Source organism: Eretmochelys imbricata, chromosome 15, assembly GCF_965152235.1.
Source record: "Eretmochelys imbricata isolate rEreImb1 chromosome 15, rEreImb1.hap1, whole genome shotgun sequence".
NCBI lineage: Eukaryota > Metazoa > Chordata > Testudines > Cheloniidae > Eretmochelys > Eretmochelys imbricata.
The window spans coordinates 14,879,324-14,905,366 of NC_135586.1; the positions used below are offsets into that span (position 1 = coordinate 14,879,324).

The following is a 26,043-nucleotide window of genomic DNA, read 5'->3' on the forward strand; positions in this document are numbered from 1 at the left end:
TGGATTTCCTACTTCCGGGGGGGAACCTCTCCCCTCACTGTAGGAAGCATCTACACTGGTGCAGTGTGTTAAGGGTAGAGGTCACATGAGAATAAACAACTTTGGCCCAACCTTTCAAAGCTAGGTGCCTAAAATAATAAGCTCCTAAATCCATAGGTCCATGAGTAAAGTGGTCCCATGGTCCCAGGTGTTGAGCATTTGCACCCGTCCTTGGCTTCACTTGGATTTGGAGGGCTGTGCACTTCGGAAAATCAAGCCGCTTTCATTTAGGCGCCTAAATATGGAGCTAGGAGCCCATTGTTTGACACCCAAGCTTGACTGTTTGGGCCAGTTTGCTTACGTGGTTTTATGGAAAATAGGACTTACCCAAGAGATAACAAATGTGGGTGATAAAGGTAACTGCACAGATGTAATATACACTTTTGTAAGGTGTTTGATTTAATACTGCATGCTAGTCGGATTACAAAATTACTACTATGCAATATCAACCACCCAGTCAATGGATTAAGAACCAGTCTCAAAAAGTAGCTGTCCATGGGGAATCATCATTGAATGGGGGTGTTTCTAATGCAGTTCCCCAGGGATTGGTACTAGGCCCACCACTATTCAACATCAATGACCTGGAAGTAAATATAAAATCACTGCTGATAAAATGTGTGGAGGATACATATTACCAGAGTGGTAAGAAATGAGGCCAGGCAGTTATACAAAGCAATCTGGGTCATTTGGGAAGCCAGCCCCCTTCAGATAAAATGTGTTTTAATACAGCCAAATGCAAAGTTATAGATCTAGGAACAAGGAATGGCTGGCCATACCTACAGAATGGAGGACTGTATCCTGGAAGGCAGCGAATAGGAAGGTCTGAATTATTCCATCCTGTAGAGAGCAGCGGTGCAAACAAATGAGAGATCAACAAGTCCAACTGCACAGAAATCTCTTACCAGTAAAATGGTGGCTGACAGGAGACACAGTTGTTTAGAGGCTAAAGTACTAGACTGGAAGTCAGGAGATGTCAGTTCTAATCTCTGCTTTGCTCTTGCTGTGGACGTGGCCCTGAGCGTGTCTCTGCCTCAGCACGCTCACCTGCAGAATGGGTCTAGCACTCACTCACCGGGCAGGGTATTGGGAGGTTTAATTGCCGTTTGTAAAGCATTTCCAGCCCTACACCTGAGAGGGACTCCAGATCGGCAACAGAGTATTATAACACACATCCCTTTTCAGGAGCACAACCCGTTTCTTCTAAACGCACTGAACCAAATACAGTCCTGGTGTCAAGGGACTGAGTTCTACTCATGTCAGTAGAGTTCATCTTGCTTGCCCCATGGCAGAATTTGGCCCTACAACTCTACTGGCTGACTCCCACCTGACAGACAGGAGAGGGGAAGCAGGCTTGCTAAACGATGAGGAGCAGGACTGTTCCTATTCTAACAGGTGCTGAATGCCGATTAGGAGTCTAGAAGCCTCTCTTCTAATTGGAGCCATGACTATGGTGCTGAGGTTACTGTGCTGGGCAGTGGACGAATGACGCCTTCTTTTCAGTACTGCAGGCCAGGTTTCATGGCATGCAGCAATACCCATGCCCTGGACACATGTTTCAGACCATCTCAGACAGAGTATTGTGTTAAGGTGAGAAGGAGAGGTCCATCTAGGTCAATGACAGGAGCTTTTCAGTGCGGCTCTTGCCTTCTTGCTCGGAAGCACAAGGAGGAGGAGTGAGGGTATAGGCCAGGAGATGGCTGGGTCCCTTGAGCATGAACTGGGGGCCTTTCCCCTTTGATGGGACAGTCAGAGAAGCAGTCAAGGGCCATTCATGGTTGAGAAACGCTCTGCGCAAGGGGCAGAGCCTGCCCCAGGGGCATTAAGAAGCAGCAAGAAGTTACTTACAGGGTCTTGTGTGTTGCAGTGGGGATGGATTTAGTCTGGGCCTGTATGTTCCTCCCAACCTGCCCTGCTCGTCAGAGGGCAACAGTTTCAGTTCTCAGACCCTTACATGGTTTCCTAACTGTAAGCCTGGCGGTTGAGTAATAGAATCATAGCATATCAGGGTTGGAAGGGACCTCAGAAGATCTAGTCCAACCTCTGGGCCCCTGCTCAAAGCAGGACCAATCCCCAACTAAATCATCCCAGCCAGGGCTATTTCAAGCCTGATCTTAAAAACTTCTAAGGAAGGAGATTCCACCACCCCCTGGGTAACGCATTCCAGTGTTTCACCACCCTCCTAGTGAAAAAGTTTTTCCTAATATCCAACCTAAACCTCCCCCACTGCAACTTGAGACCATTACTCTTTGTTCTGTCATCTGCTCCCACTGAGAACAGTCTAGATCCATCCTCTTTGGAACCTCCTTTCAGGTAGTTGAAAGCAGCTACCAAATCCCGCCTCATTCTTCTCTTCTGCAGACTAAACAATCCCAGTTCCCTCAGCCTCTCCTCTTAAGTCATATGTTCCAGTCCGCTCATCATTTTTGTTACCCTCCACTGGACGGTTTCCAATTTTTTCACATCCTCCTTGTAGTGTGGGGCCCAAAATTGGACACAGTACTCCAGATGAGGCCTCACCAATGTTGAATAGAGGGGAACGATCACGTCCCTCGATCTGCTGGCAGTGCCCCTACTTATACAGCCCCAAATGCCATTGGCCTTCTTGGCAACAAGGACACACTGTTGACTTATATCCAGCTTCTCGTCCACTGTAACCCCTAGGTCCTTTTCTGCAGAACTGCTGCCGAGCCATTCGGGCCCTAGTCTGTAGCGGTGCATGGGATTCTTCCGTCCTAAGTGCAGGACTCTGCACTTGTCCTTGTTGAACCTCATCAGATTTCTTTTGGCCCAATCCTCTAATTTATCTAGGTCCCTCTGTATACTATCCCTACCCTCCAGCGTATTTACCTCTCCTCCCAGTTTAGTGTCATCTACAATCTTGCTGAGGGTGCAATCCATGCCATCCTCCAGATCATTAATGAAGATATTGAACAAAACTGGCCCCAGGAGCGACCCTTGGGGCACTTCACTTGATACCAGCTGCCAACTAGACATGGAGCCATTGATCACTTCCCGATGAGCCCAACAATCTAGCCAGCTTTCTATCCACCTTACAGTCCATTCATCCAGCCCATACTTCTTTAACTTGCTGGCAAGAATACTGTGGGAGACAATGTCAAAAGCTTTGCTAAAGTCAAGGAATAACACGTCCACTGCTTTCCCCTCATCCACAGAGCCAGTTATCTCGTCATAGAAGGCAATTAGGTTAGTCGGGCATGACTTGCCCCTTGGTGAATCCATGCTGACTGTTCCTGATCACTTTCCTCTCCTCTAAGTGCTTCAGAATTGATTCCTTGAGGACCTGCTCCATGATTTTTCCAGGGACTGCGGTGAGGCTGACTGGCCTGTAGTTCAGGGCCCTCCTGCTGCTATTAAACCCTAGCAGAACAAGGATAGCTGCACCACCAAGGTTTGGGGACCAGCCCCAGAGCTGGGATTCTTAGTGAGGTGCAGGGTCTTGTACTGGTACATGCATCTTTAGTCAGCATGGCCTCCTATGCAGCAGTTTCCTTGGTCTTATTGTTTTCCACTGTGAGATACGACTGCCCAGGATTTCAAATGCAGCCTGGGCCAGTTCCCAGCTATTCCCAAAGCAAAGGCAGAAACCAAGTTCAGATGGGAGAAAGGCTAGGTGTTTTGATCCCCCTGTGAAGCTTGATTTGCCGACAATTTAAAACAGGCTCCCTGCCCTAGCTGCCCAACAGGTTGCAGAGAGAGGACCAGCCCTGGACAACTAAAGAAAGCATGCACTGTCCTGCCGACTGGCATCACTCAACACAAGACAGCTCAGGCACCTGACAAGCTGAGACGCTCTCCTACCCTGGGCCAACAGAGAACCCAAAACTGAAACTACAACGATCAGGCAGGATTCAAAACCACAACAAACCTAGGCAGGCCCCTGGATAACATAACCCCTGTATAGTTGGAGTACATGGGGATGCAGTAGTGATAAACATTGTCCTGCAGTCTTTACTGTTGGTGATGCACTAAGATAGAAAGAACCCAGCTTGACTTTCAGATCCCAGGGGGAGTTTGCAGGGCCGGCAGTTTGGGGTGGGGGGAATATTTGTAAACAAAACACATTCCCTGACCCGCTAGGTCAATTTGTACAGAGCAGAGCTTCCTTGGATTGCACCTGGTTTTACTTTACAAGGATTTGTACCCACTCCAAAACTCTTCTATGAATTAGTTCACTGCAACATTTCAGACCTTGGCTCTTCGAGATGCACACAGCAGCAGAGAGACAGCTGTGTCTCTCCCGCAAACTTCTGGGGGTAATTTGCATCTCTTGGAAGGACAGCCAACCGCAGTAAGCATCACATTCACCACTGGGCCTTTGTTCATTTCATGCCGCATCCCTGCTCTGCTCCAGATGCGGAAGGCATTAGCCCTTCAGTTAGCTAACTGGTACGGTGTCTAGTGATTCCCCAAATAAAAGTGAGTGTTCAACAGTACAGCAGATGGCTGCAGCATGGAACTCTGATCAGCACACCAGACTAATTAATCAGCACGTTTCCCACTCCATCAGGGCGTGCTCATTAAGAGGATTCCTTTGTATTCCGAACTTTGATCCTACACGTACTCCATTCTTGAAATTAACCAGAGCTTTGACACCACGCGATTCAGAGGCATCCATGACAAAATAGCAGAAACACAGACACACCAGAAAAAAAAAAAGGAGAGAGACATCCAGCTTGCAGCAGGTTTCAGTTTATTACATAATCTCTGAATGCAGTAAAACCTGAGAAAGCAGCAGGGGCTGACACATGTGTAGAAGACTCAGCCTTGTAGAGAGCAGAGCACACGGACTCTGCCAAGGCAGAGGCAAAGAGACAACACAGTGCACACACTCCTGTGCTGAGCTTTCTCCTGGCTCTGGCACCCACCCCGAGGGATGGGTGCTGGGCAATGGCCTGCACCCATAGACTGTTGCTCCAGGTAGAGAGTCTGCCCTAGAACACATGACTAAAGGAGACGGTATTTCCCACCTCCCGAGGGGAGCCCAGTGGCAGCAGTTCTCGGCCCTGCACTAGAGAAGCTGTCTGGTAGCGCCTCTTCCTAGCCCAAAGGCAGCTTCGGGAGGGAGCAGCTCCTCTGAGGCCTAAAGAAGCCAAACAACGAGAAGCAACGCAGGAAATAATTCATTGGTCCTGGAGGAGAAGACCCTAACTAGTCTCCAGTAGGAAGATCCTTTCCCAAATGTCCTCTTCCACTCAGCATCCTCCCACCCCCACCCTCCAATTGTCATTGTATTGGATTTAGGGCACAATCTTTGCTCCCATCATTGAAGGCAGCAGGCATAAAGAACCCAGCTTGGCTTTCAGATCCCCGCACTAGCAGCACCACAGTCAAGGATTTTACAGGATCAGAGCCTTGCACATTTCTACTGAGCCCAAGAAACAGCCCAGTTTAGCTTTTAGTCATTCAGAATCTCATTCTTAATGTGCTACAGAAGCATCTGAGAAGAGTCAGGGATCAGAGAGGACATCAAATCTCATTCCCTTATCAGCACAGCACTGAGGCAATGGATTGAATTGGATGGTAAACACAAAACGGGGGGGAGGGGAAGAGTTCCCAGCCTGTTCGGAACCTAGTGGTGACCAGTGCAATTCCAGGGTAAGTACCCAAGAACTCGGAGGGGAGACACTTGGGAAAGCAGACTGCAGCATACATGGGCTAAAGTGTCAAATGATCTGCAGCCAGTGTAACAGAAGACAGCATCATTCCCGTGTAGCTGCAGTGTAGCTAGCTGCATTGACAAAATGCGTTCACCAGTGATTTGGGGCCTAGGGCCCCCTCCTGGATCCCTTTGCTCATCCAGAACACAAGGGGAGGGTGGGGAGCTCTCAGTGACCAAAGGGATGTGAGCAAAAGGCTTAAATTGCAACGGACCCGGGGCTACCTTTGGCCCACACAGAGCGATGGAGACTTTGTTAACAGGCAACTTTGGTTTATTGTTGGGGTGCTCGCCAGAGTGCCCCAATTTGGCCTTGAAAATGGCAAGAGTCACTCCAGCAGGCAGCTGCAAGTGCAACATTAACACGTTTTGCTCAAAGCTTGAAAAGAAACCCCTGGACTCTAAAATATTAGCAAAGGAGTGAAAACTATGCATCTGGCTCGGATTCCGGGGAGCTGCCCCGTCAGCCTGGTACAATAGGGGCTGCAGATGCTACAGCGAGATCACTGTGGGCTGCTAGGGACCATTAATGTAGCACAGGATTGTAAATGCGACATACAAATATGCATCAGGGTGTCAGTGCACACATACGCAGTGTAAGGGTTGATTGCTGCCTTTACAGATCCTGGTTAAATTCTGAAGTGTGTTCTAAAGCAAGGCTCTTATTTTATTCAAGTTGCAAATGCAAAATGCAAAAAAACCTCAATGGCTTGAGAGTTGAAAGCCAGAAAGTGACTCTTCCCTGCGCTTTCCTTCTTCGCCTGCGCATACGATAGTGTTAAGGCTGCATTTGTCACTGAGAGTACAAACAGACAAACCCCTGCGTAACTATTGTAGACAGACACACGATTTTGGCACAAATCTGCACTGGAACCATTATGAGCTCTTGGCACTGGGCAAGGACAGGGTTACGGTCCCCCAGGGATACAGTACAAGTGTTAACAACGCAGTGTGAAGTTCATTTAGTCTAGCTAGGTACTTGTCTGGCTCCCAGCACTGGAATATCGAGCGGCGTGGGGGGGTGTGTGGAGAGGCAGAGTGGAAGGGAATGTGGCAAGAGGCAGTTTAATCAGAGAAGGCCGAGTGGCAGGCGAGCACTTCACCTTTCTCAGATGTCAACAAGGTGCCTCTGTCACAGGGGTGAGGAACCTGGTCACGCTAGGCTGGAAGTCACTCGCCTGGGAATGTTTCCTCAGCGAGGAAAAGGAAAATGAAGGCACCACCACTCAGTGCAGGGTCTCTACCACAGCAGCAGCCGTGCCGCCAGGAGCCTGGGCGAGTGGCTGGGATGGTAGAGGACGTGTTCTGGGCACTGAGTTCCTTGCAGGTTCCATAGCAAAGCCCCTCAGTGCTCCCAGGAGGCGGTACAGGGTGGATTTCCTCTCTCCTCCAGGGGAGGTGGCTGGGCAGGCAAAGCCCCTACGCGAAGGCGCGTGTTCGGAGCCACAGGTCTGAATCACACGCTCCGACTCTAGGAGGCAGGGTCATTGCCTGCACCAAGGGGCCTCCCCTCAGCTTTCTGGCTTAAACCAGAGGCTAAATGGCCAGTGTGTGCCACGCAGCTCACTTCACGATCAACCCTCTTTGGCCCTAGTGACTCCCACTGGAAAACGCTGAGACTGAGGCACTTGGCAGCTCTGGTAGGGGGGGCTGGAGCTCTCCCCCAGCCAGGGGTCCCCCACCCCGCCCTGCTAGCGACTCCTGCTTCTCGAGATTGGGTGTGGAATAGCCGTGAGTGGCTCGCAGCCTGGGGTGCCACACCATTCCCTAGAGCGCTTCCTAGAGGTAGAGGATGGGACTGGAGGAGCAGCAAGCTCCCCATACCCAGGGACATCACACCATTGCAATCACGCCCCTGCAGCCAGCGCTCCAGCCCCACGCACTCCAGCGCCTCCTGCTGGGAGAGGCGGGAGATGGCAGTGAGCTCAGTGGAAACCTTTGCTCGCTTGGCTCTGTTTTCTCAAAGGCAAAAGGAAATGTGGACTGAATTGTAATCTGGTTGAAGAATCATGGCCTCTCTTCTCCCTTTCGGGCACTGATCTATTCCCCCCCAGCTCCACCCCCAGGCTAGCGGAGCTGGCCTTTGCAAAGTTTGCAGATATAGTCCCCTCCCCCCCACCATCATTTTAGCACATGATCAATAATTTAAACTACTCCACAGTTCGATCCTATAAATAAAGATGGTCAGGGTTTGATATGGGCCCAAGTGGCTGGGCACAGGGCACCGCTCCTAGTGAAATGTCCATATAATTTCTCCCGGGGTGGTCATCTTCCTCCAGCTGTTGCCTCGCGGTGGTGGAGGAGACGGTGCCGCTGCCCGGGGCTGCTGGCAGGCTCAGTCGGTTTTCCACACCTTGTTGAGGACCTTGACCACTTCGTCGTAGATTACGAAGACGATGGCCACATCCAGACAGACCCGGCCCAGGCGAGGCACGGTGCCCTTGTAAAACCTGCCAGGAGAGGAGAGGAGAGGAGAGGTGAGGGAGAGCAGAGAGCCCCACGCAGGCCTAGGCCAGGCACAGCTTGGCCAGGTGTGGGAGCAGGCCTAGCCCACCCGCTCCCAGAGATCTCTGGTGGAGATGCAGCCTGGTGTAAAATGGTGCCAATGCCCGGCAACCACACTCTGTGAGGTTCACCCTGCTCTCCAGCTCAGCCTCTAGCCCTTCACACTCAGCACAAGCGGGGACCGGCCCAGTCTCTGCTGGAATGAAAGGGGTTTGGGGAAGGGCTGCTTCCTGCCCGGCAAACCCCACCCAGAGACCCCAACTTTTTAAGATTCCCAGTCAGGGCTTTCTGGCCAACTGCCCCACTCCTGTCACAGGATCCGCTCTCCACACCAGCCGCTTTTTCAGATTCCAGGCCAGCTCCTTTGGGAAGTCGGTCACTGTTGACTTCCCTGATTTTACCCTAGCTGAGGCTCTGGGCCTGTGCTTCTGTGGCATGTGTAGAGAGGCTAATAAAATCCACATAGGTCTGTCTCCCCTCTTCCCTGTGTGGGTCTCTGCTCCTCCTCTCACAGCCAGGCCTCGCTGCTACTCCTACCATCGACCAGGCCTTTGCCTTTCCCATCTCATCCCCCATGCCTACGGGACAGGCTCCTGCTTCTCGTGTGCCGGTGACCTGTTCTCCCTTCTGCAAATCCCACCACAAGGTGCCTTTTACCCATGATGGTGACGGATCCCTTTGCCTCCTATGGCACTACTCCCCGTTTCACCGTACGGGTGCGAACTGCTTTGCCAGCACTCAGCTGCAGGGGAGGGATTGTCCCTGTTTCCCTGCGTTCACCCAGCCCTGAGCCCCCTGCATGGAGACGAGATGCCGGACTCACGCGATGGGCCCTTCGTATTTCATGATCTGGTAGGCGCAGTCCCAGGTGCTCTTGTACTTGTGCGCTTCAAGTCCCTAGAGGAAGCGGAGAGAAGGGTCAGAGACCTGTAATGGGTGGATCTATGCCACAGTTCCCAGCACAGCTCCCACAAGCCGTGGCTCCATCCTGGGAGATTCTGGAAGGGCCCCGAGGCAGGGGTGGGGGTGGGGGGGCGCTTCTGTTTGCACAGCCAGAGCTGTCACAGCAGTGACTGCCATCCTCGCCAGCCTGGTTGTGTGGGAGCCTGACCCTAAGGAGGGCCGCAGGGTGCTTAGACGTGGTCTAACCCAAATAGCAGTGGCCACCCCCATGGCCCACTGCAGGTGTTTTTGGGTGGCTGCAAGGTGTGTTGAGACGGGCTACGGAAGTGATGCTCAGACAGGGGCTCTTTGCAGCCCTTGCTATTAACACACTGTGGGATTTAATTATTAGCCAGTTTAAGTTATTAACCAATCAGGATGCTTTTACTGTGTTATTACCCAATTGTAGCAGATAAAATAATACGTGGTCAGTCACTGCTGTGAGAATAATATAGAACTAGTAAACGAAGCAATGAATTCACATGATTGTGGCTCTTTGGGGATCGCTGATCGGGCTCCTGAACTGAGAATCACTGGGCTATGGGACTGCCAGGAGAAGAACATGCCAAATTCCTCTAGCCCAGGGGAGCCCTGGGCCTGGTCTGCCTAGGAGTGAATCGCTGGCCGTTAATTCAGGTCCCCAGAGGGCAGCGCGACCACAGCATGGCTAGTGTGGACACACTGCTGCACTGGGCCTCACTCTCCCATCAGGCCAGGCACCCCAGCAGTCGTTCTCTAGGGCAGACAGGGCCTTTGTGGGGAGCAGTCTCAGTTCCAGCTCCTACTCCTCCATCGGGAAGGCGCCGTGAGGCACTTTGCCACGTCCCATTTCGGCGCTTGGCCCAGCGGTCATGGTCTAGATGAGAGCAGGAGACATGGAGCACCCAGAGGCAAGAGGTGAATGATGGGCTCTCAGCAGAAGCCTAGAAGCCACACGACCACATGCTGTACCTGCATTCTGGTTTTCACCACATCCAGGGGGGTGTTGCCAAAGACGCTAGCCGCTCCGGCAATGGCCCCAAATATCCCGGTGACGAAGGGGTTTATGACCTTGTTGGGATCATCCCCTGGGAAGAAGGAGAGTGACACAAAAGGGGCAGGCGGAGGGAAAGAGGGTGGAGAGAGACACAAGGGCAGAGCTCATGAGCACCAAGAGGTGGGAGTGTGCTGGGACGTCACTGAGTGACACCGCACGTGAGAGCAACAAAGGCCCCGACAGGCTAGGGGTGCAATGGGGGGTGGGGGGTGAAAGGAACGGGGCCCCGCAAGTGAGAGCCTCCAATGCAGCTGGAGAAGAGAGAAGGGCCGAGGGGGCCAGAGATGCTCTCTCTCTCTCCAGGTGTGCACAGTGAGCAGAGGGGCCAGGCTGCCTGTTTGCTGCCAAGAGCCCTCAGACCCCACAGGTCGTAAGGCAGGGAACACACAAGCCGAGGCCAGGGTTGGCCTAGCAGCGAGTGGGTGGGAAAGTACCCCCGACTGGCTTAGTTCTGAACAGACTGTCAAAAGGGCCCAGGCCCAGTGTGTGCGGGCAGGGGTAGGGGCGTTGAGAGCGTGCACAGGAGAAGTAGATATGTGTATACTGCAGCAGACAGGTGTGAGCAGGGGCAGAGTGGAGGAGACCCCATTAGAGTTCCCCCTTACTCGCCGTCTGCATCCCCCTGGGCTTTTAACCCAGGCATCCCCTCTCCCCAGCTCTGTCCTGCCCTGGGGCCTTCCTCAGGCTCGTCAAAGTGACCCCACAAGAAACCGGTGGTGGCGCGTTTCACTCGGAGGGAGGAGCGGGAGCTCAGCTGAGGCTGGAGAAGCCAGCCCTGGCTGCAGCAGGTCACCGTGCTGCGTGGCTCTCCGCCCGCAGCGCTCCCCGGAAGAGGCAGGGCACGGCACGGAGACGCGGGGGCAAGGCAGCGGGAGGGAGGCAGAGCGCGGGTACCTTTGTACCAGTTCCTGAGCGCCGTCATGACGAAGAAGCGAATGGCCTGGTTTGATCCTTGCTTGAGGACAGTAGCGGTTAAACCCTGGTAGGTTCCCTTCAGACCTGCGGCAGGGGAGAAGGGGCAGCATTTGAGGAGGGGAAGCAGCATGACGCTGGTCTCCCCGGGACCGCCACCGACCCCATGCCTTCCTGTGGCCCACAACACAACTTCCCCTTTTCCCCATTCATACACCCACCCCGGCAGGGCCCACAGCACAAAGCCCAGCTCCTCCCCAGCTCTTTCTCGTGCCCCACCCACTTGGCCCTGCCGTCAGGATGGCCGAACGGGCTAAGGTGCTGCGTTCAGGCCGCAGTCTCCTCTGGGGACGTAGGTTCGAATCCCGACCCTGACAAGCCCTCTTAATAGCAGGCGTTGGGGAAGAGAGGCATTTCTCCTAATTCTCGTTGGCAGCGGGGTGGGGCCTGCTCTGCGTGGTTTTGGTGGCCTGTCATTTGGCCTCCCCCGCCCTCCTATGGATATGCCGACAGGGCTGCACGGCTTTCCCCTGACTAGGCCAGAAAAGGAAAGGTGCTCACGCCTGGGAAGCAGGTCTCCCAAGAACCAGCCTGCCTGAGGGACGAGCAGACACTTGGGAGCCAGTGTTTTTCAAGGCCCTACAGTGCTGGCTGCCTTGGCAGCTCACAGACCAGTCTCCCACTCTGGTGGGAGGAGGCAGTTCACAACCCAGTGTGGCGGGGCCTTGCACACTGAATGCAAGGATAACGCGGCGCGGAGGCGCTGAATAACGCTGCCACGCCAGGGCCCTCACCCTGCTCGCGGATGATCTCCCGCACGCCGTGGAAGAAGCCACGGTACTTCGGTTTGGGGGAGCACTGGTCATGGATAAACTTCACCTGGAGGGGAGAGAAGGTTAGGACTTGTTAATCCCAATCTGCATGTGAAGAGACACCCATTCCTCAAGCTATAGGAGCCCAAACATCCCAATCAGATGGCTGGCAGCGGGGCTCTGCTCAGGGATTCAGCAGCGAGGATCTTTGCTAATCTGGGGCAGCGCCATACTGATGCCGTTCCAGAGCGGAACGAAAACCCTGTCCAAGGTTTACCTGCAACTGCGGACGTGTTTGCTCATGCACTCCACATGCAGTCAGAAAGGGAAGGGACCTGTGCAGTCTAGGGATGAAGGACTGCAGCTAGGTCTGGAATACTTGAATCACACAAGGCTTGGCACCTGCAAGGGGAGAGTCTACAAGTCCCAGGATGGGAAGAAGGGTAGCTATTGCTAGCTCAGGCCAGCAAAGCATGAGAGCATCTTCCCCAATGCTTAATCTCTTGGTCACCTGTGAGAGCATATAGCATCAGGTCAGTAAATAACAGTCCCTTCACCCTATCTCTAAGCACTTTGCAAAGGAGGGTCCATCTATTTATCCCTACTTGGCAGATGAGAGCTTTGAGAAGCAGAGAGGTGAAGGGATGGGCCTGGGTTCACACAGCACGTCAGTGGCAGAGATGGGGACAGACTTCGGAGTCCCAGTCCTGCTGCTGCTGCTCACAGCAGTCAGCCTCTTCTTAGGATTATGCTGAACAGAGTCATGCAAGCAGAGACCAGTTTCCCAGCCCAGTCCCTGGCTCTCACGTTACACTGTGTAGGAAGCATTTGTGCCCAGATATCACTCACTGAGAAGGGCACATTTTACTGAGCCCTGAACAGGATTTCCAGGCCCGGCATCATTTTTGAATCTGGGAGTTACAAAGCAAGGAGAAAAAACTGAGTATAACACAGGGGGAAAGAGCAGAGACAGAGAAACGGCCTCATTTGTGTGGGAGAGCCTGGCAATGAATAAGAAGCAACAATGATGCAAAATGCTGTTTGCTACTGTGGAGCCTCGGCTAGGTATTTCATGCATGGCGCTGCATTTACTTCTGCCAGCAAGTGTATTGGTGTGGCTCAGCGTATCTTTCATGGTATTAACACCTGACAAATTCTGGAGTCAGGCCACAAAGGCTGGCCTCGGAGAGAAGAGCTGTCACTCACTGCAGGAGTTACGGGCCCCAGGAAAATCAGATCCTGTCTGGTCTCTTGCTAAAATTTCCCATCAAACAGGAGAGTCCAGAGGGAACGCTCCACAGGCAAAGTCTTTCCCTGCACCTCTGACCATTCACCACTAGTGGGCAGCTGGAGCGCACGGACATTTCATCTGGGCGTGAACAGCAACGTACAGCGCAGCTCCCTGTGTGACGCCAGGCGAGGAGCAGAGCAGAGGCTGTGCTGGGTCAATACCCGGCTCCAACAAGACAGAGAGAGCCCAGCCGGCTAGCTCTGGGGCCGACAGCAGGAGGCGCTCACAGGGCAATGGTGCTCCCTCCTTGGCTTCCCCTGCCCCCTCTGAAGTGGTCTCCGGTCTCCCCCTACTCTGGGACTCATTCTCAAAGCAGGGATGAGAGGGCCTGCGCTGTACCTTTATGGTCTCCATGGGACACACCACCACCACGGCCTCGGCCACCCCGGCTCCCAAGCCGCACAGCAGCCCGCGCCTGCTGTTCAGGTTGCCCTTCTCATCTCTCATGTGGTTGCTGAGGAACTCGAACATGCCGAACCTGGCCGGGGAGAAAGGCAGGCAATGCAAACCCCACCGGACTGGGCAGACACAGCTGCTGGGCACAGAGACGGGGCCAGGGCGAGGGGGATTCCCTAGTGCAGCTGGGCCAACCAGCTCAGCTGGAAGCTCCCGCCATGCCCCGTGGGCATCTCGCTATGGAGCCACGGGTCTGGCCTTTGGGTCGCCTCCAGGGGGAGCTGGGAGAACAGACCAGGGATGGCGACTCACTCTTCTTTCCCCTTACCAGCACCTGGGAGTGGCAGGAAGTGGCCAAGCCCCGCCGTAGCTTCAAACACCCAGCCGCCCTCCGCCCATCTCAGGCCCTCCCACTGGGCGAAGCACAGATGCCCACACTGGGAAGGCAGGCACCTGTAGGCCTGAAAGCCCAAGAGAAGGGGGGTGGCAGTGCGCCTGACTCCCCCGTCTGAGCAGGCTGCTGACAGCTATTAGCTATTGGTTCTTGGTTGGCAGCTGGTAGAGAGAAGACAGCAGAGCATCCATCCTGCTGGTCTCGGACTCACGCCCTCACGCCCCAGAGAAGAGCGAAGCTGATCTGCCAGCACTCCACTGCCCCCACCCTCCTGGGCTGGCGCTGAGGGTGGGGATGGGGACCGAACCGCTCAGAAATCACACGCTTTCTTCTGCAGCATCTCCTCCCTGGGGAGGCCGCGGCTGCAGCAGCCAGGGCCTGCTGCTGGGAAAGGCTCAGCCCGGAAGAGCTGGGAGCTTCCCAAAGAGCACACTGCTAGCAGTGCCCTGGGGGAGCTCCCCACAGCAAGGCCTGCTGGCAGACAGGGCACTCCCCAGAGCCAGGCCTCCGGCAGCGTCCGCTCAAGCTGGTCCTGCTAAGAGCAGGATGGTTTTCTCAATCCATCCCAAAGGGAACGACCGTCCCGGGAGGCAGTCCCACCCCCAGCCAGGGAACTGGGCACGCTGTCCAGTAACGATTGGCCAGACCCACCTTGACGGCGACCGTCCGCGGGTAGATTCCAAACCACCTCGAGTCATTCCCTCCCCTCCCCGCAGCGGGACCGAGTTGCCTCAGCACTTCTCCAAACATCAGGCCACCTACGGACACAGGTGAGCGATGCCAATCGCTCCTTGGCAGGCAGCCCTCAAGGAGGGTCACTCAGGGCTCCTTGGACAGACCCTGCACTGTGCTCCTTTGCAGAAACCACATCCATGGCCCTCCGGCCTGCTAGCCTGGGGCCCTCACCAGCCTATCCCTGCATGTCTGGCTTTTTTGGCAGTGCTGTTCTGCAGAAAGGCTGCGTGAGACAGACCCCCGGCCTGAGACTCCCTCAGCAACGAGATGGAGAGAAGGGGCCACTCCAAGAGACTCCTATGGGGTTTTTCATCCGCTTGTTTGGGGGCCTGGTGGGTGTCTAGGAGAGCAGGAGGATCACCTGGGCTCAGATTGCTGCAAATGCAATTCACAAACGTCTCAGGGGCAAGGCCAGAAGTTGCAGCCGGAGCGCCTTACCTCACGGCAGCCTTTGGGATGGAGCCATACACCAGTGAGCTGAGGCCTCGATAGAGCCCCTTCACTCCATGGCCCTGGACAGTCTGCTTCACGCAGTCCGCTAGGGGAGAAGGCACGGAAAGAGGGGTTTAGCAGGCCCGCCAAGTCAGCCCGGCAGCACCTTCCACCATTCAGGCTCTCCCTGGGCCGCGCACTCCCTGCCGTCCTTGGGTAACAGCCAGAGAGCACAGGGCAGGGTGGGCGAGTGCCAGGGTGGAAAAGCTCGGGTAACGTGGTCACCAACGCCAGGCTGCAAACGCATCCTCGCAGAGAACACCGGCCCTGTGCGAGTGGACGCGTTCATCTCGTCGCTGAAGACAAAGCGGCCAGGACCCCAACGCTGCTGCCGTTAATGGATTTCCCCTCCCCCTCCAGCATGCTGCGGCTGTGGAATGTGAAGTCCTGAGTCGTGTCCCCCCCAGTGAAGTTCAAGCCACATGCAGCAGGTGCCAGGCTATACGGCTCGGCCTCCCTAGCTAGAACAGGGCAATGCCAAGCCCTTTGCAGAGCTGATCCAGGAAGGGAGAATGGCACAGGGCACTGTTCAGCTCTGGACTCAGCAAGTCAGAAGCCATGCTGCTGCAGATCCTCAGGACCCGGTTCCAAGCCAGACACGAAGCCAGGGGCTCTGGAACCAGCTCCCTGCTGTCTCTCCCCCAGCCAGCTGGGTTCTCTCTCACACTGTCAGCTGGGGCCAGGCTGGAGGGCAAGCAGCAAAGTGCAGCGGTGATACAGTACAGCATGCCACCATGCAGCCTGTACATAAGTAGAAGGTTATGATCCTGCCAGTCAGGGACCCCTGCCAATCATCCTGGGCTGGAACGAGGCCGTCATCCCTGGAACGCCTCCAGCCTGGGCACCTGACCAGGCTACCGCCAACACGCCGTCTCCCTCAGTGACAACAGGTGTGCTGCATTGTGCAATTGGCCAGGTCCATTAGAGGGGAGCGCTCATCTCACAGCCAAGCCTCAGATTCTGGGGACTGGTGGGGGCAGGATGTCAGACCCGACCGCCCAGCGCTCTGATCCACACACCCTACTCTGAAATGGCTTCTCCCCCGTTTCACTACTCTCCCCCTTGTGAGACAGGAAGGAGGCAAGCCCTCGAGTTCCAAGGGAGGGTCCTTCTATGAGGGGCACCTGAACACCCAGCTCACTCCCACCCCACGTAGTGATGCACACCCACCGGTGCCCCCATGCCAGTCTCTGCCTAGCTGGCAGTGAATGACTGGCTGCAGCAGCTCCAATAGCCCCTGACACAAATCGCCAGTCCCCTTGTTTGATCCCTAGCCTAGTCTCTCTGCGCCCACAGCTGCCAGGCTCCGGACTTACCGATGCCTTTGTACCGGGGCGGGTTAGCTTTCTCATCCAGCTGTAGCTGAGTCTTCACATACTCCGTAGGGAATGTAATGCAGATCTCAATGCCACCGGCAATACCACCTGGGGAGAACAAAGAGGGGGAAGATAGAACCGAGAACTGACAACACCTCAGTAGCACCTCCCCGATGCCCATTTCTAATTGCCCAACCCCCACCTTTCAGCACTTGGGAGTGGGGTCGCCTCCCAGGTAGGCACTTGGGTAAGGGCCAGATTTGCAAATCTGCTCAGCAACTAAGGAGCTCTTCTGAGCATCTCGTCCCTTATTTTGGTGCCTACATGGGAGCACTTTTGAACAATTGCTCCTTTGAAAATCTGGCCCTCGGTGCTTTCAACAGAGCAAGCTAGACATGTTCTGCCCTCCTCTTCTGTGTGGTCTGGTTAGACAGGGCAGGGACTGGCCCTTACTGCGTGTTTGTACAACACCGAGCACCCTGGGACCCTGGTCTCACTCAGGGCCTTTAGCTGCTACTGTCATACAATAATAATTTTGCCAGCAGAGGAGCATTTAGTGCAGGACTTAAAATACAGCCAGAGGTGTCCTGAGCAGAGCTCTAGTAAATATTTTCCAACCCGCAGCAGCCCCAGCGTGCTCTGCGGGTCTGAAGCCCCTGGGAAATACTCAGGGAGAATTTAAGCCCTGATTTAATGCCATCATTTCATAGCACCAGACGAGCTTTCAGTGCAGACCACAGACAGTTCAGGCAGGGGATAGACATGCCCAGACACGGACTAAAGACCTGAATTATGATCTGGGAACCAAGAACTCCCAAATTCCGGTCCCAGCTCTAGCCACAGAGGCACTCAGTGCCAAAGGCACATGTAATCTTGTTCTGCCTCCTCTCCCACCACAGCCTGCAAGATGGGGATAACGGTAATTATCTACCTCCCAGGGGTGGCATGAAAATTCACTAATGTCTATAAAGTACTTTAAAGATACAGTGCTGGGTATGAAGTAGCTGCAGCCGAGACAGACACCCGTCCCCACTTCCTCCAACACTCCCCACGTTCCTGTCAAAGCTGTGTCTCAGCTGCTCCCTTTCATCCCCTTCATCCACGCCCGGCTCCTTTCACCCCCTGCCTCCAGAACAGCCTCTCCTTTCACCCCAAGAACCCTCTCCTCCTCCAGCAGACACACGAGTGAAGCAATCCAACTGAAAAGCACACATCCTGCTCCGTGCTTGTACCAGCCTGTGCCTTCAGATTGTGAAATCCTCAGGCAAAGGATCTGTTTGCGCAGCACAGCTCACCAGGTATACAGCACTGTGTGCTTATCGTACTCCCTGTGTCGGGAGTTTCTATCCGTACGTGGAGAGACCAACCGACACCAGGAAATTCTGGTCACTGTCTCATCCCCAGGCCTGTAGAGATATTAGGTGGGCAAGTAAAAGTGGCTTTGTGTTTTCATCAGCATGGTGAGGCTGGGCAAGTAGATTTAGTGTCTGGACTGGTACCTATCCACAGCAACTTCACAAGGCTGACAGCCACCAGCATCACCTTGGGGTTACACACTAAGTTAGCAGCACCACAGAACTGCTTGGATTTTCCCCACCTGGTTCCTATTACAGTATTTTAAAGTTAGACCCCCGGGGTCTCTAGCACCCCAGTGCCCAAGCCTGAAGGGACAGGGCCAAGGATATAGATTAAGGCCACAGGGGGCCATTAGATCATCTCATCTGACCTCCTGTGTAACACAGGCCACAGCTCTTCACCCCGTTACCCATGTGCTGTGCCCAGTGACGAAATCAGAGCTTGTAGAAAGGCACCCAGACTTGATCAGCTGTCATGGAGAATCCACCACTTCCTTCAGCCCCATTCTTCACGGTTAAAAACTGGGCCATAATTTCTAATGGCAATTTGTCTGGCTGCAGCTTCCAGCCATTGGTTCTTGTTCTGCCTTTGCCCCCTTTAGTACCTGGAGGTAACAGGTTAACAGCCCCTAAGCCAGCACTCCCCCCTAAAGGCATCAAGTTCATGATAAAATCTCCCTCCTTCTTTCTAAAGCAGGGCAGCCTCCTCTTAAAGAGGGCTACCTGAGCAAGGCCCCCACCGCCAGAGATCACAGGCACAGAGCTGTCTGCACAACTAGCTCTACAGATTTTCTTGTCCGAAGCAAACATCCTTCCCTGTCGGCCTGCAGTGACTCCCCCAAAGGGCTGCTGAGCATCCCCCTGCCCTAGGTAGCCAGCCTGGGAATGCTGAGATTCCACAGCTGCCATTAAATACATATGCATAGTAAATGGTCCATGGGAAAAACCTGCCACACCTGTTGTAATATAGGCACTGAAGCCAGGAAATCCCAAGTGCTAATTCCAGCTCTGGTACTGACCCGTTGGGTGGCCAGTGTTATTTATGTCTCTTAGGGTGATGCTCAGAGGTTCCACCCACTGTGCTAGGCACTGTACAAACGCAGGGAGAGCCAGTGCCTGCCCTGAAGAGCTTGCAATCTATATAGACAAGACAGACAAAGGGTAGGAAAAGAAACAGACACAGAAATGGGAAGTGAAGTGATCCACACCGGGTTGCACAGCAGGTCAGCCACCGAACCAGGGACAGAACCCGCGTCTCTTGACTCCCAGTTTGGTGCTCTACCCCTTAGGCTGCACTGCCTCTTCTCCCCAGTCACATCCTTTTCTGTGCCTCGGTTTCCCCATCTGTGCAAAGAGGATAATATCTTAATCCGAGTGCCCCATGAGGCAGGTAACTAGTGGCTGCAACACTCCTGTTTAGTTGGAAAGCAACAAATCATGACTGCTCACTGCCAAATAGCTGCTGAATGACTATCCAGGACATGAACAAAGAGAAGCACCACACCAGAAAAAATGAAACGAGTGGTGCAGAGAGCTCTACTCTGAGCATGTCATCGCTGCAGTAAAGCCATGAGTGCGGGCCAGCCTGCTGCTCCAGCCCATTGCGCGGGAGCGGGTGGAGAGGGGGGTTAAGAGAACAGGAAAGAGGCCAGATTGCCCTGATCAGTGCCATACCTAAAATGCTCACCATACTCATCACAAAATGGGGCCCACGTGACCGTGAAATCCTTATGGCAATCACGAGCCATCCTACCACGCCAATCCAGGCAGCAATTTCCACACCAGCTGCAGCTCCGGCTGGCCTGAGGGAGTCGCATGCAGAACTCGAGTATTAACTGATCGATAGAGGGGGAGGAATTAGACACAGGAGAAGGGTGTTTGCAGCTCAGATCTGTGAGGAGATGGAGCGAGTGAGGTGGAAGGATACAGGGAAGCTGGTAGTGCCGAGGACAAGGCTCTAGCACACAGAAGCAGACGAAGAGAAGTACAGACGAAATGTCACATTCATCAGGGATGGATGTGCTAGCAGGATTACTCAAAACAACTTCCACTTGGAAAAGCCCTTTTCACCTTTTAAACAACAACAACAACAACAACAACGACGAGAAAAACACCCCAAGGATGGCGTTTAAGATCCCAGATGCCAACAGACTATCAGCAGTGACTTAAAAACAACAAAGCCACAGTTTAACACAGGCATCTGACTGTCCTAGCTACAGTGATCTCTCGCCCTTTGTGTCTGGCTGGAAGACGTCTTTTACACCATTCCCACTCAAATGTTTAGGCTGTGTGCTCCTTACAGCGCAGACTGGGTTTTCTTTGTACTCCGGGCTCCCAACCTTCCCTTCCGCAGTGGCAGCTGTCAGCATGTGACGGAGGGCAGGATTTGGACCTACTGCAGGATTTGGAGAAGTGCAGCTTCCTGCTGCTACGTTTTTAGAGTCAGAGAGATCAGCAACAGGAACCTACCTGGCACTCGGGTTTGGCAGCCAAGTGCCGTATATTGGCTATTCAGTGCCAGAACATCAGTGTAATTGTAAATAAGCCTGCAGAGACATTCTGGGGTGAGGTGGCGTCGAGAGCAGTGGGAAGTTAGCGGGATTTTATTAGAGTCGTTTGAAAAAGAAAAGGAGGACTTGTGGCAGCTTAGAGATGAACAAATTTATTTGAGCAAAAGCTTTCGTGAGCTACAAAAGCTTATGCTCAAATAAATTTGTTCGTCTCTAAGGTGCCACAAGTACTCCTTTTCTTTCTGCGGATACAGACTAACACGGCTGCTACTCTGAAACCTGTCATTTGAAAAAGAAAGAGTTTCCCTTTCAAGAAATTCCACAGACTTTGGTGTGAAGAGTCCCCGGCATCCAGGCCGCTTGTGATGGGAGTATTTTGGGCCAAAATGTGTTTTCCTCAGACCCCCCAAACTTTTCTCGAGAGAGTCAGCAGCTCCAGCTCCGAGGCACCATCCCTGTATTCACACAGGCTGATTTCAGTAGGGCAAAGTAGCCCAATTAAGGATAGTGTCAGATTTGACTCTGAATTCGCTGTATGCTGGTGCTTTGTGTCACAACTGGAACAGCTCTTTTATTACTGAGGGATATTAAAATAGCTATGAAATGGCTGAAGAAATACCCCAGAATAGCCGGGGGGGGGGAAAGGATGAGAACAACAAAATAAGAAAGCCTTTCAGAACTGCCCATGGGCAGCAGCAGAAGTATAAAAAGCATCTGCAATTCCTGCCCTGTAATGACAGGTTTCAGAGTAACAGCCGTGTTAGTCTGTATTCACAAAAAGAAAAGGAGTACTTGTGGCACCTTAGAGACGAACAAATTTATTTGAGCATAAGCTTTCGTGAGCTACAGCTCACACCGTCAAAGAAACTAACAAAAAACTTCTTCGGTGGAGTTTAGCTCTCCAAGATTTTGATTTCGACATCCAACACATCTCAGGAGCTTCTAACAAAGTGGCTGATGCACTCTCCCGTGAAAGTTTCCCAGAATCAACTGGTTAAAATCGTCCTTGAAATGTAGAAAATATTGTTAGTCTTTATGTACTTGGTAGTATATTTAGAGATGCATGTGTCTTATTAACTCTGTTTTTCTTAGAGCTCCAGGAAGAAATCCCAGCCAGTGTTTCACCCTAGCTGAGATTTGGGGGGCGTGTCATAAATATAAAGGGAAGGGTAAACCCCTTTGAAATCCCTCCTGGCCAGGGGAAAGCTCCTCTCACCTGTAAAGGGTTAAGAAGCTAAAGGTAACCTCGCTGGCACCTGACCAAAATGACCAATGAGGAGACAAGATACTTTCAAAAGCTGGGAGGAGGGAGAGAAACAAAGGGTCTCTGTCTGTATATATGCTGTTTCTGCCGGGGATAGACCAGGAATGGAGTCTTAGAACTTTTAGTAAGTAATCTAGCTAGGTACGTGTTAGATTATGATTTCTTTAAATGGCTGAGAAAAGAATTGTGCTGAATAGAATAACTATTTCTGTCTATCTTTTTTATAACTTAAGTTTTTGCCTAGAGGGATTCTCTATGTTTTGAATCTAATTACCCTGTAAGGTATCTACCATCCTGATTTTACAGAGGTGATTTCTTTACTTCTATTTCTATTAAAAGTCTTCTTGTAAGAAAACTGAATGATTTTTCATTGTTCTCAGATCCAAAGGTTTGGGTCTGTGGCGATGAAGTGAGCTGTAGCTCACGAAAGCTTATGCTCAAATAAATCGGTTAGTCTCTAAGGTGCCACAAGTACTCCTTTTCTTTTTGCCCTGTAATAGTGATTCTTCAACAAACAGCCTTAAGAACGAGACTGCCTTGAGACACAAGGACTCCTGGAGCTGGCTAAGTGCATGTTTCTCATTCAGACTGTGCCATTTCCCTTCAGCTACATACAAAAGGCTACCCAGGAAGCCTACACAAAACCGAGCCTGGACCCACACGCACTCCCTGCCTCTCTTTAATTTGGTTCTTTTCAAAAGGCCTGGTCTATACTGAAAATTTAGATCGACGTAGCTATATCGTTCAGGGGCGAAAATAATCCAGACTTTAGCCTTAGCTACAGCAACCTAACCCACAGTGTGGACACAGCTACATAAATGGAAGAATGCTTCCACTGACCTAGCTACCGCTGCTTGGAGAGATGGATCACCTACAGGAACAGAAAAACTCTTTCCATTGTCGTAGGAAGTAGCTACACTATGGCCACTGTACTACGCTATGACCCATAGCATAGACAAGCAAGGAGCTTAATTTGACTCCAAACTCCTTTAGCACTGAATTAAAGATCCCTATTCACATTCCAGCTATGAAATTAATGCAACCAGACAGATCACTCACGATGCACTTCAACCCCAGACTGGGCAAATTGGCCTTCATAGAATAAAAGGAACTGGCCCTACCCATAACCCTGTTAGCCTGACCCAGCCTTGTTGCCCTCTCTGGTAGCCCTAAGCTTATATGCGGTTCTGACAACAGTTAAGTTAAATCTGTGGTGTCTGAGCTAATGTTTTGTGCGCCTCCAAGTTGCTGCTTCTGAATTTACTCAGGACCTAGAAGTGCTGATCAGAACAAGCAAGGATGTTCTCGCTGGATTTCTGGCCCTGGTAGAAATTAGTAGTGCTGAAGAGCATAGTAGAAAGCCTGTTTCCATGAGATCCGCAACCCAATCCTGGAGGTCAAAGGAGCCAAATGTTTGAGTGAAGCCTACCAAGCTTGGATCTGAGCTTTCCCAGAGCTCGGAGGTCTCTAGCATGGTTTGGCTCCAGGGTTTTGGTTTGGCCTAGTGGTGAAGTCCGGATCCACACAAGAACTTCCCTAGCGTTCGGGGTGTTTGCATCAGGTGCATTTCTGACTGTGGTTCAGTTATAAAACTCTCCTGGAACCTCACACCCACAGAACACGGACACTCAGTTTGTGGTGTTTATGGACTGTGGGAAGCATAACTGATCAAACAAAGGAGCAGTGGGCTACCGTCAGTGAGCAGAGAAAGGGATGCTAACGAGTGCCCAGCCTAAAAGCCCCATTCCCGTCAAAGGCTTGTGCACACTATTGCCTTGCGGGAGAGGAGACACTGGATCGTGCCTTATTGAAACTGCAGTCTCCTGTGCCTGTGACCCACAAAAGGGTCAGTAGCAGCCCTTGGTTTCTACCAGCATTGGAGGCACAAACGGACCACGTGAGCTTCATCTTCTGCCGCTCTGTGTCCCCCCAGTTCACATTCCTTCCCCGGCGGCGGCGGCGGAGAAACCTTCAAGAGCATTATGGAGCCCTGCAGCTGTGGTCCCTAGCGATGCTCCCACTAGTGAGAGCGCTTGGGACCAGTACTCGGACAAGTAAAACACTCAGATCTTTCTGCTCTGGGGATCCATGGGGTTGGTCTCCATCATGTGGGCCTGTTAACACTGCCTAGCTCACACCCCTGCCCCAGCCAGCAGTTCATGCACCCTTGAGGTAGAGAGCAGGCCTGCTCCTGCTGCTGGACTCCTCGCCTGATCTTTGACTGGTGTCACAAGACTCAAAGGACCCAAATTCAAGCTTGCAGAGTCCAACGATTTGCATGGGGCTGTCCCAGAGGAGGGCGTGGTCCCAGGTGCCCATTCTCCTCCCCAGACGCAGGAAGTGATGTGAGGCCTGTGGGAGTGGAGGAGGCTGTGATGTACCCACACAGCTCAGGTTTCAGAGTAGCAGCTGTGTTAGTCTGTATCTGCAAAAAGAAAAGAAGGACTTGTGGCACCTTAGAGACTAACAAATTTATTTGAGCATCAGCTTTCGTGAGCTACAGCATGCATGCATCCGATGAAGTGAGCTGTAGCTCACGAAAGCTTATGCTTAAATAAATTTGTTAGTCTCTAAGGTCTCAAAAGTACTCCTTTTCTTTCCACACAGCTCAGTCTCACAGCCTCTCCCTCCCCTCTGTCAGGGAAGAAGAAACCTAACCTCCCTTAGTGCCCCGGCCACTTCGCCAGCACCCTTTCCCTGCGGCTCTCATTCACAGAGAACAGCTACTCAGCATGACTTAGCAGAGAGGTCCTCTGCCTGTCATTGGCTCACAGACAACACCCCATGAAAGGAACAGGATCTGCCGAGGCTGTAGGGTCAGCAGGGATGTGGAACAGCTCATGGACAGAGCTATGAATGGCCCAGAGGGAGAACAAAGAGAAACTTTCACCACAGGAGCCGGCCCACTTGGAGATTACGTTCTGCTCTGCAACAAGAATAAGGAACTTGAGGTTCTGTCTGTGCCTATTCTGCTGACTTGGAGGAGAGGCAGACGCAAGGCAGACACCCAGTGCTAACAGGAGGTCTAAAGAAACTGCAGGGGGAGGGGAGGCGGGGTGGGTGTTACAGGGTTCAGAAGGCACCCACCACTGCTTCCAGTCACTGCCTACAGCAGAGCAGCAACTCTCAGCCCTTTGGGGCCACGGTAGCAGGCAGCGCCCTGAGTCTCCCATTTGGACATGTGTGCTCGGTTTGCTCCAAGCAGGCCAAGCTCTATAACAAAACAACAATATCTGGCTCAGATACAACACTTGTCATCTTTAGCTCTCAAAGCACTTTACAAAGGAGGTCAGGATCATTATCCCCATTGCACAGATGGGGAAACTGAGGCACGGAGCAGTGACGGAATTTGTCCCAGGTCACCCCACAGGCCAGTAGCAGGAGTTGGGAGTAGAACCAAGTCTTCTGTCCAGTGTACTGGCCATTAGGCCACACTCTGCCTTCCCTAGGACAGAGTCTGCACTGCTGAGCCAGGAGCATGTGCACTGCATTGGGGCCCAGCACACAGACTCCCCATTAAAGTCAGGGAAGGGAAGCATCAATACTGGAACCCATCAAGAGCGCAGTGCTTGAAGGGTTCGGTATTCCACGTGCAGTATAATTTCTCTGTTCATCTGACCTTCACTGCATGTTTCATAGGCCTCCTTCCCCTAGGCTGTTGGGCAAAATTAGAGACAACTTCTGAAAATTCAGCCCCAAGCTCACCAGCGTTGCTGTTACTGCCTCCCTCACTGACAGGACTAAGCTATTCAGCTTTTCCAACTCTGGTGATATCTGGGGTTTTTCTTAAAGCTTCAGCTCCTGGAGGCATGAGATTACAGGAGAAGCAGCTCAGATTTTTTTTTTTTTTTAAAGATGTAGATTTCTAGCCCTCATGATCCCAAAGGGTTCAAAGCCCAGAAGGCAGATAAAGCCCCTGAAGGACTATTTTAATATCTTGGGGGGTCTTTTTGTTTGTTTTTTTAAAAGTCAATTTCATGGTTTCTGGGGCCATGACTCATGAGTCTGGGGTGCTTTGGGCTGGCCCGTTCACACTGGCAAAGCGCTTCAGAAACCTCAGAAGGAAGTTGCTTTGTCAATATATTTGTATTACTCAGGACATTCCCCATGAGCGGACATGCAGAAATGCAGCACTCTGAGAAACGCCTCTCTCTCTCTCTCCTCAGACACATTCTCCCAGAAGGAAACTGACTTCTCCTCTCTCCCTACACTTCCTCCAATGAGCTGCGACTTGTCCAGTAGAACAACTTCAGCAAGGAAGGGCGGGGTGTGTGCGTGCGGGGGCATACTTAGCCCTATCCTCCCAAGGTCTCCTGGACTCGCAGCACACCTGCCCTTTCATTCAGGGGTCCCTCCATACCCACATA

At 52.6% G+C, this 26,043-nt stretch overlaps 1 protein-coding gene across 1 annotated transcript in view; it reads right to left on the reverse strand.

Moving 5' to 3' along the window:
• Positions 1-4,733: 4,733 nt before the first annotated feature.
• Positions 4,734-26,043, reverse strand: part of SLC25A1 (solute carrier family 25 member 1) — a 47,625-nt gene continuing 26,315 nt past the window's right edge. Inside the window, exons 2-9 of the mRNA XM_077835493.1 lie at positions 16,548-16,655; positions 15,178-15,277; positions 13,554-13,692; positions 11,906-11,990; positions 11,094-11,198; positions 10,115-10,230; positions 9,045-9,118; positions 4,734-8,166 (exon numbers count right to left, since the gene is read on the reverse strand). Of these exons, the coding sequence (XP_077691619.1) occupies positions 8,052-8,166; positions 9,045-9,118; positions 10,115-10,230; positions 11,094-11,198; positions 11,906-11,990; positions 13,554-13,692; positions 15,178-15,277; positions 16,548-16,655 (842 nt within the window). The 3' untranslated portion in view covers positions 4,734-8,051. The remainder of the gene's footprint in view (positions 8,167-9,044; positions 9,119-10,114; positions 10,231-11,093; positions 11,199-11,905; positions 11,991-13,553; positions 13,693-15,177; positions 15,278-16,547; positions 16,656-26,043) is intronic.